This window comes from Schistocerca americana, chromosome X (genome assembly GCF_021461395.2).
Source record: "Schistocerca americana isolate TAMUIC-IGC-003095 chromosome X, iqSchAmer2.1, whole genome shotgun sequence".
NCBI classification, from domain to species: Eukaryota; Metazoa; Arthropoda; class Insecta; order Orthoptera; family Acrididae; genus Schistocerca; species Schistocerca americana.
Window position 1 is genome coordinate 753,073,822 of NC_060130.1, and position 18,309 is coordinate 753,092,130.

General features: G+C 40.0%; 1 protein-coding gene across 3 annotated transcripts in view; it reads right to left on the reverse strand.

Annotated features, from left to right (window-relative positions):
* Window positions 1–18,309, reverse strand: part of LOC124554804 (protein SET) — a 61,234-nt gene that overhangs the window by 13,599 nt on the left and 29,326 nt on the right. For all 3 annotated transcript variants that reach the window (XM_047128459.1, XM_047128458.1, XM_047128457.1), the window contains exon 5: window positions 17,384–17,475. In XM_047128459.1, coding sequence (XP_046984415.1) covers window positions 17,384–17,475 — 92 coding nt within the window. The remainder of the gene's footprint in view (window positions 1–17,383; window positions 17,476–18,309) is intronic.

An 18,309-nucleotide genomic window follows, 5' to 3' on the forward strand; every position in this document is an offset into this window, starting at 1 on the left:
AGAGCAGGGAGAAAAAAGTCTTACGAAACCATAAAAATATTTATTTGAAAGATGCATCCTAGATGATTGGAGCCGCATGGGACAGTGTAAAGGAACAGAATATTTATAATAAATAAATAAATAAATAAACGAACATGAAATAAAAAAGCTTCAATAAAATTTTAAGTATGGCAGAAAGTTCTCAAAGTCTAATTGAAAATGATGCACAGAATTCAATTGCCATTAATGTGATGAAGACATTCAAGAATGGATGAGCGTCTATGATACAGATCCAGGGCACCAAATCCTGGGATAGCAAAACTCTAAACTTTGTCACTGACAATGCTGACACTACCTGCATCTCATTAACTAGTGATCCGGAAAATGAAGCTGAAAATATACTGGCTCCTTCTGAAGCATTTACATTGTAGATTCTGCCTTGTGATGGTTTGAAGCAAGATGAAGGTGACCACTATCAGATATCTGCCCTGAAGAAAGTGGGTAGGCCTGCTTAGACAGACCAAAATTAAGGATTTTTAAGAGTGAAGCCTGTAAATAATTACTATACATTCAAAATGCTTATGTACTACATATTTTTTGTTCACTAGGTTGTACTACATACATTCCTACTGTACTTGCCTTTGTAACACCAAAACATTCATATTATAAACATACGTAGTTTTTATTGGTGAATAAAAGTATCTAGTTTGATTATCTGAGTAAACCAGTTTCCCCAACACCAATGTTCCCCCAGTTCAGATAATCAACACTCTATTGCATTTCACTCACTTGTGATACTATTCCTTGTCACAGTCAATTTGTATTAGTCTTATTTTTAATATAAAGTGGTTTGCTTATTGTCTGAAGCACAATTTTTTGTGAAAAACTATTTTGTTAAAATTTACCTTGAGAACTGTGCAATATTTATTGTGTGTGTAGCTTTTTCAAGTACTAACCTACCAGAAAAAATATTTTTACAGTAATATTTTGTTTGTTTTATTAGCATGTGTGTTCTTCCTTCAACGATCATTCATTTTTACACAGGCTGACTGCTATATTTCCTAGCAACATACTTCATCTGGGAGAAAACAGTTTGACCATCGTATTTCACTGCTTTTTGACTCTCATATCCAAATAATTGTTCTTGCAGTTTCCAATCTTCCTTGGATTACTTGGTTCATTATTGCTTCCATCTTTTTTGTCTGTACTTTGTTATCTTTGTCAAGTGTTTTTTGTCCACACAAAAAACTAATTCATAATTCAGTTTTTTGTGCATCATGAAATTTCTTTTCCCTCACAGACTCATCCCGAGCATAATTTGTTTCTTGTATTTTCCCAATAAAGCTAATTCAGTTTGCTCTGTACCTGACCTAGGAGAACCACAAATGACTATCATGTGTCTGATGCGTGCGTCATACCTCTGTGCTAAAACTACTTTATTCCATGTATCGAATATATTGGGTACATAGATACTTACACAGGAAACAAGCTGTAAGAAACAGTTTGTAGAAAAGTGGACATTGTTAGCATAAAATGAAAGTGTTTGGGTTCATTATTTTCTGTGTGTGGCTATTTCTTCCATAAACCCTAAACATCTATTCAGTGTTTAAGCCTCGAAGTTGAGTTTCGAAACTGGATACTAGTTTTTTTTGCAGCTAGCTGTCATTCATTGCACTAACCAAAAATTTTGTGTAAGTCATCTTGAATCCTCCAACAGTCACTCAATGATGACACCTTCCCACACATCACCAGAAAACAGTTACAGATTGCTGCTCACCCTGTATGTCAGATTGTTTATGTATACACAGGAAAATAGCAGACCTCTCACACTTCCATTGCACACTCCTGACAATTTTCTTGTCTCTCATGTGAGAAAGCAACAACCTTAATTTCCCCATGAGCGATGATTTCTAAATCTGTGCTGATTTATGGACAGCTCTTCCACCTCAGCGAAATTCATTATATTCTGACAGACAAAATGTTCCAGAATTCTACAGGAAAGCTTTTAAGGATATTGGTCTATAATTTTTTGGTTCCATTCTTTTACCCTTCTTATATACAGGAGCTGTCAGAACTTCTTTTCCAGTAGTTGGGGACTTCGCACTAGGCATGATATCTCTGATAAATGCAAGCTAAGGGGCCAATGGAGCTGAGTACTGTAAAAGCATACTGGGATCACACACGGGCTTAGTGAATTATTTGTTTTCAATTCTTTCAGTTGCTTCTCTACACCAGGGATGACTATGTCCTCCATAGGGGTGTCTGCGCAACTGCCATATGACGGTACATCTGTACGATCCCCTTTGTCAATGATTTGTTCAAATAATAAATTTATAAATTTAAGACTTCATCTTTTCTTTGGCTGTTTTCTACTGTCACAACAGACTGGTCTATGGGTGACTGGACAGAAGCCTTCGATGCACTTAGCGATTTTATGCCCGACCAGCAAGATCCTTTGCTAAGGTATGACATTGATAGTAATTACATGCTTCACACATTGCTCTTTTTATAGAAGCACTAATCTCTACTAACGTCTTCCTGCCATCATTTTCACGTTCTTTTAACAGAGTGCAACATTCTCTGTTTCCTCAGCAATTTCTGAATTTGATTATTAAACAATGTTGCGTCTTTCCCACCCTTAATCACTTACTCAGCACATACTTCTCCAGAGCACAATTTACAATCCATTTGAACTATGCCCATAATTCCTCTATGTCCATCATACTGCAACTAAATTATGTTCATTCATCAACGTGTGGTGCCACCAATTGCTTATCGGCTACTGAGCATAAACTTTCCTTTAGTAGTTGTGAAACTATCACGACGGAATTAGGTGGCCAGTAATAAATGCGATAATTAACTCGAGCTCATGTGGAACAGTTACACGCATCCATGTAACTTCAGTCAGACTCAATTTCAATTTTTGTCGAGAGCAACTAACACCCCCTCCTATAGTGTCTAATCTATCTTTCAAATATACATTCCGTACCTCACTAAGTATTTCAGAGCTTTCTGCTTCGGGTTTTAGCCATTCAGTACAGAGAAAAAATTTCAAGGGCAGTAAATGCAGGAACTTTTTTATGAATACTTTGACAATTTACTACTAAAATTTTGACAGTTAAAGTGTCTTTACTTTGTATGCTGTCTGATTTTACTTTCTGCACACTGACTGGTGGGCGTTCATGAACGCCCAGCCTTAAACAAATTCCCTTTGCACTCCACAAGTATTCTGCTACATGATTAGTTGGTTCCTTTGTGAAGTGCATCCCTGACCTGGGTCAAGGGTAGTCCTACAACTCCCCACAATGCAGTTCCAGAAATCTGCAGCCAAGATCATCACAGAATCAACGAAGCTTTTGGTTGAGACCCTCCACTTAATTCCAAACCAAAGGACCCCAATCAATTCTAGTAATGATGCTGCAAACTGTGAGCGCTGTTTGCAGCTCGCACATGAGGCCAGCAGTCTCTATCACTTTTGCCAGGCACTCTTCTAAACTGAGAATGGCCTCAGAACGTAAACAAATAGACATCATTGGTGTCAACATGAGAGACAACTTTCACACAACTGCACCCTGCACTTGATAGCCAGACAGGGCTTCTTCCACATCTCAAATGTGGCTACCATACCAAGCGCACTTCTTTCCAGTCCTGGACACTTTCCGTAACATGCCTAACATCGGAGCTCCCAATAATGACTAGACTCCCATCCCTGGTGTGCCTGCTACAGACCCTGCTGAAGGGGTAACCGGCTGTCCACTCGGGGCGAATGGGTGAGGCTAGACGGCCAGCCTCCACATTGGCTCTCTTCACTTTGAGTGATGCAAAAGCATTACCACCCACTCTGCAGTAAGGGCAGATCCACCACGCTGGGTACACACAAAGGTGCCTCGGCATTAGATCCCATGGGCGAAACAAATGACACCTGAGGCATACCATGTGACACGCCAGATACTCCACCTACGCTGCACCCCCAGGCAGCGGCCTGAAGACGGATTACCATGGCCAAAAGTATTTTCAGCTGTTCATGAATTGCAACCAGCTGCTCCTGTGTCCACACACAGCATGCATACATCCTATCCATCTTAGTACTACTAACTTAGGAATTAATAGTAAAAGCACTCACAGAAAGCTCAATAAGTAACTTGCTACCTTACTCAAGTGTCACCAATGGAGGCCGACACCTTATTGAGCTGTGTAGCTGGTCATTCAAAATAAATGAGAACTGTGCTACAGACTGTGCCAGTCTGCCCTTTACAGTTACCTACAACACGAGATTACATCTCTTAAATACAAAAATAGGTTCGGTATTTAAGAATTAAACTATGCAATAACACAGAAAAATCTAAATATGTAACCTGCTGCTCCATAACAGGTGGCAGTTGGAAACTAACTCACCCCTGATAGTGAATAACTACAAAATATGTTTTCCATCAAGGGTACAATCCACTGCGCATAGCCAGTACCATGCGAATGCAGTCAGAGGAAAATTTTCCACCGATACCATGGCCTCAGATTTACAACATAATGACCACTTCCAATACCTATGAGAACTTTAGCTAAGATTTCACTTATAACCTGCTTAAAGTGTAACCCAGCTGCATACGTATTGTGCTGCTGGTTGTAAAGTTGATACAGCCCAGTCTACATGTTAGACCTAAGCACACCACCAACAGGAACAATGTAGATCCTTTGTTCATCAACACCAGCAGTCAAATGGAAAAGTTTACATTTCTCTCAAACCACATTCCCAATTGGTAAAGTTTTATATCACACACAAAATAATTTTTACTTAATAGTATTATTGTAAATACCAGAAGTCCCCGAGTGACAAACTACAGGTGGAATACATACACAAAATTTGACAGAAGGGACATGTTAATCATATGCCTCTTTACATTTTACTCTTTAGGTCCTCTTCAAGTTATGAGAACAATTTCCTGCTTCAAATTCTTTCCTGGGCCCATGACAAATTTCTGCTTCCAGTTGCATGTAAATCAACAAATGTGTCACACCTGTATCTTAGTAGGAAACTTTTAATAGCAAAGAACTTCTCTTGATGTCAGGTTTTGAGATCTTGTAACTTCATTGATACTAAGCTCTTGGAACTACAACGTATTTCTCTCTTTACTCTGCTAGCCAAGCCAAACACTTGTTCACAGAAGTAAAACGCCTGAAGAATGGTGCAGTATGAACAGGAATGTGATGCCACAAAACAATGGGCATCTTATCCGTCTTTTTTTTCCATTCTATTCCAAGTTCCAACATTGCTACACCCAAGAAATGTGTAACTGCTATATGGCCACATTATGAAGAGACATTTCTATAGATTATTTGACAACAGCATCCTGGTAAAGACTGATTTATAGAACTATTATCACACAAAATAAAACATGATGAATTTTCAGTTCCTCAACACTAGCCCACACTGTCTCTTTTTCAGCTGTGAGGTAGTTTAGACAGAAAGAATAGGGAGGAAAAGGAACCGCAACACCATACAACTGGAAGTTCTTAACATTTTCCTTAAAAATTGAGGAATATAAGGGTACGAAACATTATCTTGGCTGTAATTTAACTTTGTCAATAGGCGAAAGAGATTTGTTGTACCAACTCATGAAGAAAGCTGCTACTCAAAATGGTTTTCTGCCTGTCAGCTTGGATTAACATTCAAATACTACCAAACAATATTGATAGTATGCAAATGTCGACACAGTAGTCACGGAGTAAATACATTAGGCATTTGATAAGTAATGACACTTTTTTTCTGAAATTAAGTTAATTTTATTCACTGTTCCAACACACCATATTATTCCCTACTCTTTTGGCTACAAAACCATATTTTTCTACACAATTTCTGTTCAATGCGACAGCCTTATGCCACCTTAATGGGAGGGCCTGTACACACACATGGCACTGCTCTACCGGTTAAGTCAGAGCCAACATCTCACTGTATCAATAACCTCCCCATCATCCATGCACTGCTAAACGGAGCGCATCCTTCATTGGGCCAAACGGATGAAAGTGTGAGATTCTGACTGTATGGTGGACCTGGAAGAACACTCCAATGAAGTTTTGTGAGCTCATTTGGGAGTGCAGACGTGTGAGAAGGAGAAGTTCATTTGCATTTTTGTGGCAATGAATACACTGTAGTTCATTTCTTCAGTTATCAAGTCGCAGCTGTGTGTGGGCAGCTGGCAGGAGATAAGACAGGTTCGCACGACCTGGTTGCAATGATGACAGATGCCTTATCTATGGACGCTCCATGCTTTTGTTCACTGCGTCAGGTCTGCGCAGACATTCTGCAAGCATCAATAAATATCTGCGATGGTCTGGTTTCCTGATAAAAGATACTCAATAACACCTCTCTGCCTGAAACACACTCCCATTTCAGATGCCATTTTGAAGGCTACTTATAATGCCGCCACCTATTGGAACTACATGAAAGTACAGGGACTCACCTCCCCGGGGGACACCACCTTGAAGTAGCATTGTCTGTGCGGGTGGGGAGGCTTGTGAGATTGCGGGAAGCTGAGGGCTATGCCGACTGTGGGAACCTATGGTCGGTAACGTTTGGCTGATGGACCAGACTAAGTGTCTCCCACAACAACCTGTCATCCCACATCCATTCCTTAACATTTCCTAACTCCTCAATACCCAACCCAAGGTGTGATGCGATCCATGCCGAGGGGTGCGTGGCACATGGGAAGATGTGCCAAGAATGGAGCCTCAGGGATACCGGGCGATCTCCCTGAGTAATTAGCCTTGCGCTGCGTGGGGTTTCTGTGGTGTGGACCGATTAGATTCCCAACTCTTGGGGGACCAAAATGGACACTAAAGAAAATAGTAATAGTGAGGGGCAAGTTGAGACCGCAGACACCCAAACATGGGGGCTGGAACCGATGGAAAACATCCCCTCAGCTGAACAGGGGGACAGACCAGGTCAAGAAGTAAGAATGGTTACTGAGATGTTGGGCCAGATTAAGAGCAAAGACTTGTCTGGGGCTCAGAGAAGGAAACTTCTTAGAGAACAAAAGCTAAAGGAAAGAAAAGAGTGGCTTCCTAAACAAAAGTGGAGGGAAATAAAAGGGCCTGAGCCCAAGACCTCCAAGAAAAAGACTGTCCCAGTGTGAAGGGGGTGTACAAACCCCTTCTACATTGAGGGCAGGCAGCAAGAGAACAAGGGAGGAATCTAAGACTCCCACTTCTCAGGATAAGCATATCCACAAAAAATCGAGGCAAGAAATTGGGAAACAGACCTATAGTACTGTAGTCTGTGTTTTTAGGATTGCGGGTATCCAGCAAGGCTACCCACTGGTCAAGATCACCTCGCAGCAGAAGCAGCTCATGCTCTTTGAGAAGATTTGGGGGAAAAGGGGGGGGGGGGGGGCAGACACTGGTCCAGGACCCAAATTCAGGAGAGAGTATCTGGATCACAGTGGTCATCATTGTCTGTGAGGGGGTGGGTACAGCGGACTGGCTTAAGGAAAAGTTGCCCCAAATGTCACCATGGGAGGATGCAAAGCACCTGAGCTCTTCAAGACCACACAGATATTAATCTGTGCACCAAAACTCCTTAAGGATACCTCTCCAGAGAATGATTCAGAAAATAGGTTTTCAAAACCTGAAAGTCTCAACAGAAGATTGGAAGGTAATCAACGGGAAGGTTGCACCGAAGGGCCAAACCCTTGTGGTGGAAGTTGGAGAGAAGTCCCTGAGGACAATGCGGGAACAGGACCTGAGACTATTCTCGAGGTTCTCACAGGTTGCTGTCAGGGTAATCAAAGACATCAGAAGTGACAATGGTGGCAAGATGAAGACCGACTGTGCTGCAGATAAATCTGCAACACAGTAAAGGGGCCACTGATGGCCTGAGTCATCATCTGGGAGGGCAGGAAGTGGACGTGACCCCGATTCAGGAACCCTATTAATATAAAGGGGGTATCGGGCCTCGGTGGCACTGGCGGTAAGCTGGTTCATGCTAGAAATATAAGAAACTCCAAAATGTGCATTTACGTAAAAAAATGGAACCCCTTCATGCCGATGGCAGACTTTTGTTGTAGGGACTAGTGACCATCAGGATGCAACAACGTGAGGAAGGTATAACGAGGGAGTTCATTTTACATGGTGGCAGCCAGTCAAGGAATATTTTAGGGAATTGGTTTAAAAAAATTATTTCAAAGGCCCAGTCAAATCTTTACAAGTCTACTCCCAGAGCAACTTACGCTGTGCCTATGTGACACAAGTTGCTTGTCTTTCAAAACCGAGGCAGTTCTGTCGAGTTAAAACTGTTGACAAGAAACTCCTTGAGCCCTCTGCTGAAACTTTTAGCGAATTCACGCCATTGGTTTTAGCCAACAGTGTGCACGGGATACCGATCATGTGTGTGGACAATGGACAACCTTGAATCACAGAGGAAACAGGTACAAAGACTTTTTAAGCTTGCGAGAAGGAAAGGACAATGGGCAGACAATCGGGAGGCCCTTGTCAAATACAATCTTGCAACTAAGCAAGCAAAGCAGGTGCCCTGGAAGGTATTCTGTAAGGAGGTAGAGGGTAGGCTGCTCAGGCCAGACTTCACAAAATCCTCACTAAAATACCAACTAATCCAGGAAGAACTTTATAAGGAAATACAAGGGAATATACAAGGACAGCACATGAAACACTGGATCTACTCCACAAGACTCCTTTTCCTCAATGTACTCTGACAGACAACATAGACCAGGACAAGATCCATGCGAGATATCGGTTTTCAGGTACTCGAAGGGAGAACTGGGAATCTGCCAGAAACTGTGTTGAACATAGTAAAATCCAATGGGCGGTGCGAACATTCCAACCGTTCAAGTCACCTGGACCAGATGGAGTTTTTCCAGCACTCCTGCAACAAGCAGAGGTGAACTTAATAAGATTCCTGTGCAGGTTATTTAGGGTTGGCCTAGCAGCAGGAATCATTCCTAATGTCTGGATGGCAGTGAAGGTTGTCTTCATTCCAATGCCAGGGAGAAGTGATCATGCCAACGCCAAGGTCACGAGACCAATCAGTCTGTCCTTTCTTCTTAAAACATTAGAAAAAACTGGTCAATGTGCATGTTAGGGAGAGGACATTAACTAGGGTCCCTCTACACATAAACCAGCATGCACACCAACCAAGAAAATCGTGTGAAACTGCACTCCTCCAACTTGTTGGGAAGGTGAAGAAAGTACTACACTTTCAGGAAATAGCCCTATGCATCTTCTTGGACATTGAAGGAGCTTTTAGCAACACGACCTTTGAATCCATGGTTAAGGCAGCAGAGGTACATGGCTTTGAGACCACCATTTGCAGATGGATTAGGGCCATGCTTAGTGGTAAAAAGTTAGAAGTCAACATTGTGCGAGAGAAAATGGTAATCAACACCACCAGAGGCTGTCCACAAGGAGGGGTCCTGTCCCATCTACTGTGGAACCTTGTGGTGAATGAACTCTTTGTAGAATTAAACTCTAGACAGTACTTTTGACAGGGATACGCAGATGATCTTGTCATAGTAATACTTGGCAAATTCTCAAGTACACTCAGAGCTATGGCACAAGGAGCACTGAACATTGTGCAAAATTGGTGCAAGGAACAGGACCTAAGGGTCGGTCCTAAGAAGACTGTTGTGTTACTATTACGAGGAAGCAGATCCAACACACATATTGGAATCTCAAGCTTCTCGATGAACTCTACCAGTGAAGGGGATAGTGAAATATCTAGGGATAACCCTGGAAGAGAAACTATTATGTACCCCTCACATAAGGAGTACCTGTACCAAGGTGAAAGGTACTACAATGAGTACTAGGAGAGCTTGTGGTAAAAACTGGGGCTTAAGCCTAAAGCGTATCTACTGGATATACACCACGGTAGTAAGATCTATGATCACTTATGGGGCTACAGTGTGGTGGAAAAAGGCAGAACAGCAAATAGCTGCTAAGGAGCTTTGTTAATGGATAGGCCTGCTTAGCCATTACAGGCGGAATTAGCAGCACACCCACTGCTGGGATGGAAACCATGCTGGACATGCCCCCATTACACCTATGGGTAAAGATGGAGGCAGCAGCTGGAACACAGGTTAAAGACTGGCAGAAACTGGAACTCACTGGGTATCAAGGATCTCTCACTAAAATACTGAGTGAGGTAGACATAGGTATGTTTGGGGAAATGCCAGCTGACTATATAACAACTCCCAGCTGCTTTCAATGTAGTAATTGGAAGTAGAGAGCTCTGGGAGAACAAATTTAGACACCATACTGGGGACATAGTCCGCTTCACTGACTGTTTGTAAACAGACCAATGTGTTGGGGCCAGGGTATATGGAGTGCAGCCAAGGCTGGAGAGTGCAGTCTCTCTCAGGAAGATGACCAATGTGTTTCAAGCAGAAATTTCTGCCATCACCGTATGTGTGGAGGAGAATTTGCGGAGGTGCTACAAAGGTCACAATATTATCATTTATTCAGACAGCCAAGCAGTCCTGAAAGCACTGGGAGCCTCTGCAACAAGATCAAAGATCGTGGCAGAATGCCACAAAGTCCTTGTGGAGCTCGGGGAAAGCAATAGGGTAAACCTATTGTGGGTCCCTGGTCACTCAGGGATTAGTGATAACGAGCAAGCCGATAGATTAGCCAGGATAGGGACGACGACTCCATTTATTGGACTGGAATCTGTCCTGACAATCAACAAGACAATGATAAAAATAAAGCTACGAGACTGGACAAGGAGACAGCATGTAGAATACTGGGCTAATGTCCATAAGCAAAAACATGGCAAGGTGATGCCAAAGCCATGTTCTAAGAGAAGCCTCTCAATCCTGGGCTTGAACAGGAGAGAAATGAAACTCATGGTTGGACTATTGACAGGACATGGGAACTTCAAAAGACACCTACATACAATGGGGATAATAGAAGGAGACCCCAAATGCAGGATGTGAGGTGGGAGTGAGGAAACTGCATCATATTTAATCTTCGAATGCAAGGCATTGGAGATTAAAAGGCACGGAATATTCAGGTCAACCAGACTTGAAGAAATTGTGTTTAGAAAAGCACTAGTAAAGGGTCTTTTTGCACTGTTCAAGGGCATTGGTACAGACACAAGGAACGATACCACACAAACTCTGTTTCGGTGCGGCAAGCAGCGGGCTTGACCAATGCTGTTTGTGTGTTCCTTGATAAAATCAATCAAATCAAATCAAATCAATAGGGGTTGAAGTGGGAATATTCCATGATGTCTCACAACAAATCCAGCATTTTTTTTAGTCGACATTGGCAGAGGAAAAAAATGTGTTGCATTACTTACTGAAAGCCCCTCTTATATATAGGTATATTTAACTCAGTACTTTTTTTTAAACTAAAATACTGCGCACTATTTTACCTTAAGATATACAAAGCAAGGCAGGAAAGGAAGAAATATTTTTCATGTTTTGTGCATAGTAACGTCATTACAACCACAGCATGAAATATATCATAGGTGGCTGAGGAAAGGGACTGGCTACACTCTTACTGAAGGAACCATTGTGGCATTCGTATGAAGAAGCTGAAGGATTTCACAAATAACCAAATCAGAATGACTGACTGCGTACGGGGATTTAAGATTAACTTATCATTAGGGACTTTATAAAGTAGCATCTAATTTTGGCAAAAATCAGCAAGTATTTTTTCCTAAATGTTTAGACAGCAAGTTTAAAAGGTTGCCACTCTATTTGCCTGAAGACTACACCTCAGTGGTTTTGGGGGAAATATGTAACTGAAGATATAACAGAAAAGAACAAATAGTTTCAATTCTCCATAGTCAAAGCTTTTGAACTCTTAATATATGCTTCTGCAAAAATTTCAACAGTCTTTCTTTCCAAAATGGTTAATAACATCCCCGCATATCCCAGTTAAAAAATGTACTTTTTCCCAGGTGAAAACACACTTTTCCTGTGTTAAGTGACAGTAGGTTTTCCATAGATTTTCCCTCAGAACTGTAAAACATATCAATCCTTTAAATGGTTAATGTTTTATACACCAGCGCAGAATTTCCCGGCACTTTATGGGAAAAAGTTTTGGAAAGACCTTTGATTCGAATTCCACCGAACACAGCACACTACTTTCCAGAGTATTGAAATCGAGATTACAATGCCCTGTCATAAGCCAATCATAGCTCATGTCACATGATCTCGCCAGTCGATGAGAGTAGATATTCAGGGCATAGGACATGTGTTGTAGTCAGCCAATAGCAGCAAGATCACTTACGTAGTGCGAACACACAAAGAGGAAAAGTTAATGGTTTACATTAATATACAGAGTGTAGCTACAACAAAGGCTAGGCTTTCACATATAATATGGTCTCAAAGATTAATAAGCTACAAGGAAGCTAAGCTTTCACATGAATATTGATCTTTTTCTGCATGTGGTACAGTTTAGGATACATCACAAGAGTGCACGTAAAATTTAAAATAATGAGATAAATGTCCAGTCATCTGTGCTCAAAATTCTTCGAAGTGGCTGGTCATCAAAGTGTTAAGTTTTAGACGACAGTAAAACGCTCTGTGATTTAAGAAATTCATCCCACATTCTCACATGCAATATAATTCAACTTGCGTAAAAGGAAATTTACTTTGAAAGTAATGCTTTTCAAACCACTATTCGTAATATTTTCCCCAAGACTGTTTGAAATAGGTTCGTTTCAGCAGTTACCAGAGAGTGCCAGAAAACATGTGTTACTGCGCTTGCACAACTACGATAGTTTATGACACTCGTATGTTCGTAAGTATAAAGCATGAATATATCTTACATTACATCAGAAACAGGACATCAGAGGATATTCTAAGAGCATCGTTAAGTTTGTAAAACGTACTGAATTGTGTAAATCGGCTTGAAGTGCACATTCGTATCTCCTAATTCACAATGAAGAAGGCCCCAACCTGATATTAAGCTTTTCAGTGTCGTTTTTGGGATGTACATTTTCTTGAAGTACCGGTACTGTCCATAGAAGAATCCTGGAGATACTAGAAGTTATCAGATAGATTATACAATGGTAAGACAGAGATTTAGGAACCAGGTTTTAAATTGTAAGACATTTCCAGGGGCAGATGTGGACTCTGACCACAATCTATTGGTTATGAACGGTAGATTAAAACTGAAGAAACTGCAAAAAGGTGAGAATTTAAGGAGATGGGACCTGGATAAACTGACTAAACCAGAGGTTGTAAAGAGTTTCAGGGAGAGCATAAGGGAACAATTGACAGGAATGGGGGAAAGAAATACAGTAGAAGAAGAATGGGTAGCTCTGAGGGATGAAGTAGTGAAGGCAGCAGAGGATCAAGTAGGTAAAAAGACGAGGGCTAGTAGAAATCCTTGGGTAACAGAAGAAATATTGAATTTAATTGATGAAAGGAGAAAATATAAAAATGCAGTAAATGAAGCAGGCAAAAAGGAATACAAACGTCTCAAAAATGAGATCGACCGGAAGTGCAAAATAGCTAAGCAGGGATGGCTAGAGGAAAAATGTAAGGATGTAAAGGCATAGCTCACTAGGGGACAGATAGATCCTGCCTACAGGAAAATTAAAGAGACCTTTGGAGAAAAGAGAACCACTTGGCATGAATATTAAGAGCTCAGATGGAAACCCAGTTCTAAGCAAAGAAGGGAAAGCACAAAGGTGAAAGGAGTATATAGAGGGTCTATACAAGGGCAATGTACTTGAGGACAATATTATGGAAATGAAAGAGGATGTAGATGAAGATGGAATGGGAGATACAATACTGCGTGAAGAGTTTGACAGAGCACTGAAAGACCTGAGTCGAAACAAGGCCCAGGGAGTAGACAACATTCCATTAGAACTACTGACGGCCTTGGGAGAGCCAGTCATGCCAAAACTCTACCATCTGGTGAGAAAGACAGGTGAAATACCCTCACATTTAAAGAAGAATATAATAATTCCAATCCCAAAGAAAGCAGGTGTTGACAGATGTGAAAATTACCGAACTATCAGTTTAATAAGTCACAGCTGCAAAATACTAACACGAATTATTTACAGACGAATGGAAAAACTGATAGAATCCGACCTTGGGGAAGATCAGTTTGGATTCCGTAGAAATGTTGGAACACGTGAGGCAATACTGACCTTACGACTTATCTTAGAAGAAAGATTAAGGAAAGGCAAACCTACGTTTCTAGCATTTGTGAACTTAGAGAAAGCTTTTGACAATGTTGACTGGAATAATCTCTTTCAAATTCTAAAGGTGGCAGGGGTAAAATACGGGGAGCGAAAGGCTATTTACAATTTGTACAGAAACTAGATGGCAGTTATAAGAGTCGAGAGACATGAAAGGGAAGCAGTGGTTGGGAAGGGAGTGAGACAGGGTTGCAGCCTCTCCCCGATGTTATTCAATCTGTATATTGAGCAAGCAGTACAGGAAACAAAAGAAAAATTCAGAGTAGGTATTCAAATCCATGGAGAAGAAATAAAAACTTTGAGGTTCGCCGATGACATTGTAATTCTGTCAGAGACAGCAAAACACTTGGAAGAGCAGTTGAATGGAATGGACAGTGCCTTGAAAGGAGGATATAAGATGAACATCAACAAAAGCAAAACAAGGATAATGGAATGTAGTGGAATTAAGTCAGGTTATGCTGAGGGAATTAGATTAGGAAATGAGACAATTAATGTAGTAAATGAGTTTTGCTATTTGGGGAGCAAAATAACTGATGATGTTCGAAGTAGAGAGGATATATAATGTAGACTGGCAATGGCAAGGAAAGAGTTTCTGAAGAAGAGAAATTTGATAACATCGAGTATAGATTTAAGTATCAGGAAGTCGCTTCTGAAAGTATTTGAATGGAGTGTAGCCTTGTATGGAAGTGAAACATGGATGATAAATAGCTTAGACAAAAAGAGATTAGAATCTTTCGAAATGTGTTGCTACAGAAGAATGCTGAAGATTAGATGGGTAGATCACATAACTAATGAGGAGGTATTGAATAGAATTGGGGAGAAGAGGAGTTTGTGGCACAACTTGACAAGAAGAAGGGACCTGTTGGTAGGACGTGTTCTGAGGCATCAAGGGATCACAAATTTAGCACTGGAGGGCAGCGAGGAGAGTAAAAATCGTAGAGGGAGACCAAGAGATGAATACACTAAGCAGATTCAGAAGGATGTAGGTTGCAGTAAGTACTGGGAGATGAAGCTTGCACGGGATAGAGTAGCATGGGGAGCTGCGTCAAACCAGTCTCAGGACTGAAGACCACGACAACAACAACAACAACAACAACGACAACAACAACAACAACAACAATCTCATGTTTGGCTCTTTATAATGGCGTAATGCCATACATCCCAGAAGATGAAAATGTGCACTTGAAATTCAGCGAACAATTGGAACTAGCCAATACTGTGGAATGAAACACTTCGTTTCAAATAAATTGATTACCTCAGCAGCAAAGATTAATTAAAGCTAAATTTCTTTAGAAAACCTACAAAAATTAACTTCATTGTTTTGCAAAGTAAACAATGTTTGAGTACCAAAAATGCGGAAATAAAATAGTATCAGAAAACTGAAACTAATAAAATATTTTTGCCTTCCGGAATTTTATGAATGGATTTTAATTCAAGTGATAGCTCCCAGACACAGAAATCCATTTTGTTATCATTTGATGTGGAAGCTGTAAATGAAGAAACGAAGAGGAAACAGTGTAATCACTAAACGTAAACACGGGTCACGTGGAGACTACCCTCTCCCCACTACAACTCTGCGCATACATGGAACTGGCAGCTAGGGCCCGCCAGAAAAATTTTTCTTGTTAGCATCTGGCTGCCTGTTGCTACTGCCGATACAGCTAACAGCCACACTTTGAGTAGCCAAAAGCGAGAGAAGGTACTGCTCATATGTGACTCAGCTGCGCATGCGCATGGGCCCGCTGGCAACTGCCCAAATTAACCTAATGTAAAACAGTTTTGACATCACTTTCATAGACAGTAGTTTATTGTCGCGAAGTATTGCATGGTCTTCGTCCTAAGGCCTTTGACATATTTTGCTGTTGCCAGACGCTTGTGTGTGTACAGTGTTTTATTGTTGTAAATGGCACATTTCTTCTGTAACTGAAGTTTCATTTTGATTTTTGGCTCTCGTTTATGTTTTATTGCTACAGTATTATTGTCCAGTAGCAGGATACAGTAACATTCTTTTTTACAGTATCAGTTCTTACCAGTCAAAATTACAAAAATTTAACTCAGAACTGAAACAATGAAAAATTCTCAGAATTTTGAAAAATTCCAGAGTTTTTCCCGGATCAAAAAATTCTCTGGTTTTTCCCAGATTTTCCGGTTGTCCCGGGGTGTATACACCCTGAATATACAATAAGCTGAACTAGTTCCTTTGCTGATAACATAGCGTAATCAATCCAAGCATGTGTAGTGTACAGCAACAGATAATACGGTAAACAATGTTCTTCAAAATATCAGAAAAGTCATGTTTTTTTGCAAATGATCAGTTTCAAACAGACAACATATTCAGTTCTGCACATCTGGCAGTACTATATCAGTGATAACTGTAACAGATGGTAAGGAAATAATAAACAGAGTGGAAACTTCGGAATTTTTAAGTGTCCATATTGATGAGAGTCTTAACTGGAGAAAGCACATTTTGGAACTCTTAAAACTAGTTAGTTCAGCCGCATTTCACTTTGAATCACTGCAAATATTGGGGAGAGAAATCTATAAGCTGACATATAGTCATAAAAAATAATTTTCTCAGGTCACTCATCTTTAAGAAAGAGCATCTTCACTGCTCAAAAGCAACCTGTAGCACAAAAAGGGGTGCGCAATGCTGGACCTAAAATTTTTCTTCACTTAGACAGCAAAGCAGGAAGTTCTCTCACAACTCCTCCTATTCCATACAAGAATTTCTTTTACTGTAATGTGTAAAAGTGATGGGTAGGAACAATTAACTAACATTCATACATCTTTATTCAAAAAATAAAAACAATTGTAAATTTTTAGCATATAAAATGACTCACTCCAAATCATTACTATTTATCCAAAAAAATGATCCATTGAACAGCAATCAACCATTTAGCTTTTGTATCCAGTTTATGGCCAAGTTTACACTATTTAAAAATGTTTGTAATGAATGAAACTGATTTTATTTACAATAGTACCTCAACTTTTCCTGTACTGTCAAAAGAAAACACCACAAAGTTTGATTTTAAACTTAAGTTCCAAATAATGCTGATAATTGTAATATTTTTGCAAGAGCAATATTGCAGACCCCAATGACATTATAAACATTATAATTGTGTAAGGGTGGAACTACTTTCTAAAATTCAAATTCTTAGAATATCAAAATTTAAGTGTTCTTTACCACTGAAAGAGAACAGTCCATTTTAAATGTTAACAAAGCAACACACAAAAAATTACCTGCCATCTTCACCCTCAACACCGTTTTCAACTTCAATATCTGGAACCAAGTAATACTGCAAAGGATTTGGCCACATATCGTCCTTTATAACCTGCCAACCAAGAAAGTTCATTTGTATATATATCAGTGCTAGCAATAAAACTACATCACAGAGCACTCAAAATTATGTTTTGCAAGAATTATCAAAGGTCTCTGCCAGAGTATGAAGCAAGGGAGGGGGGAGGGGGGGCGGGGGGGAGACCCTAACACAACAAGCATTATTTGGCTAGGAACTATCCAGTAATACACAGAAATCTCCATTTAAAATTTTAGGTGTTTTTCCTAGTGAGTTAACCTGTAATTTCTGTTCGGTTTCCAGGAGTTTGTTAATTGATTTTCCATATTAAACATATAGTTACCAATTTTGATGATGCACTGAACGCTGAAAACTGTATATACATGAAAAATTAAGCTAGAGTGAGCATTATAAAAGTGATTTTAAGAGGAGGTAGGATGCCACATGGGCAGCAAAATTTACCAAATCTATTAACTATAAAATTTGAGTTTTTTCTGAACATGAAGTTTAAAATGCAACAGCTCATTCAATATTTCATAAATTAAATCAATTCTAGAGTCTCTTTCACTTGTAAGTATGGTTTGTATGCTGTCCAAAAATCACTGAAGAATCTCTTACTTATGCAGAAAAATGTACCTACAGCAACAAATGCAGCCAATAGTAAATCAAAAAATTGTGAAATTTCACACGTAAAAAAAAAAAAAAAAAAAATATATATATATATATATATATATATATATAATTGTTATGTTTCTGAACTTCCACTGCTATGAGTGTGAATCCTGAATCCTTCCTTATATGAATTTATTTGTAAAAGTATAGACAGTGGAAATTAAAATTTCCTGTGGTGCCCCCTCTTGCTCCAAGTCA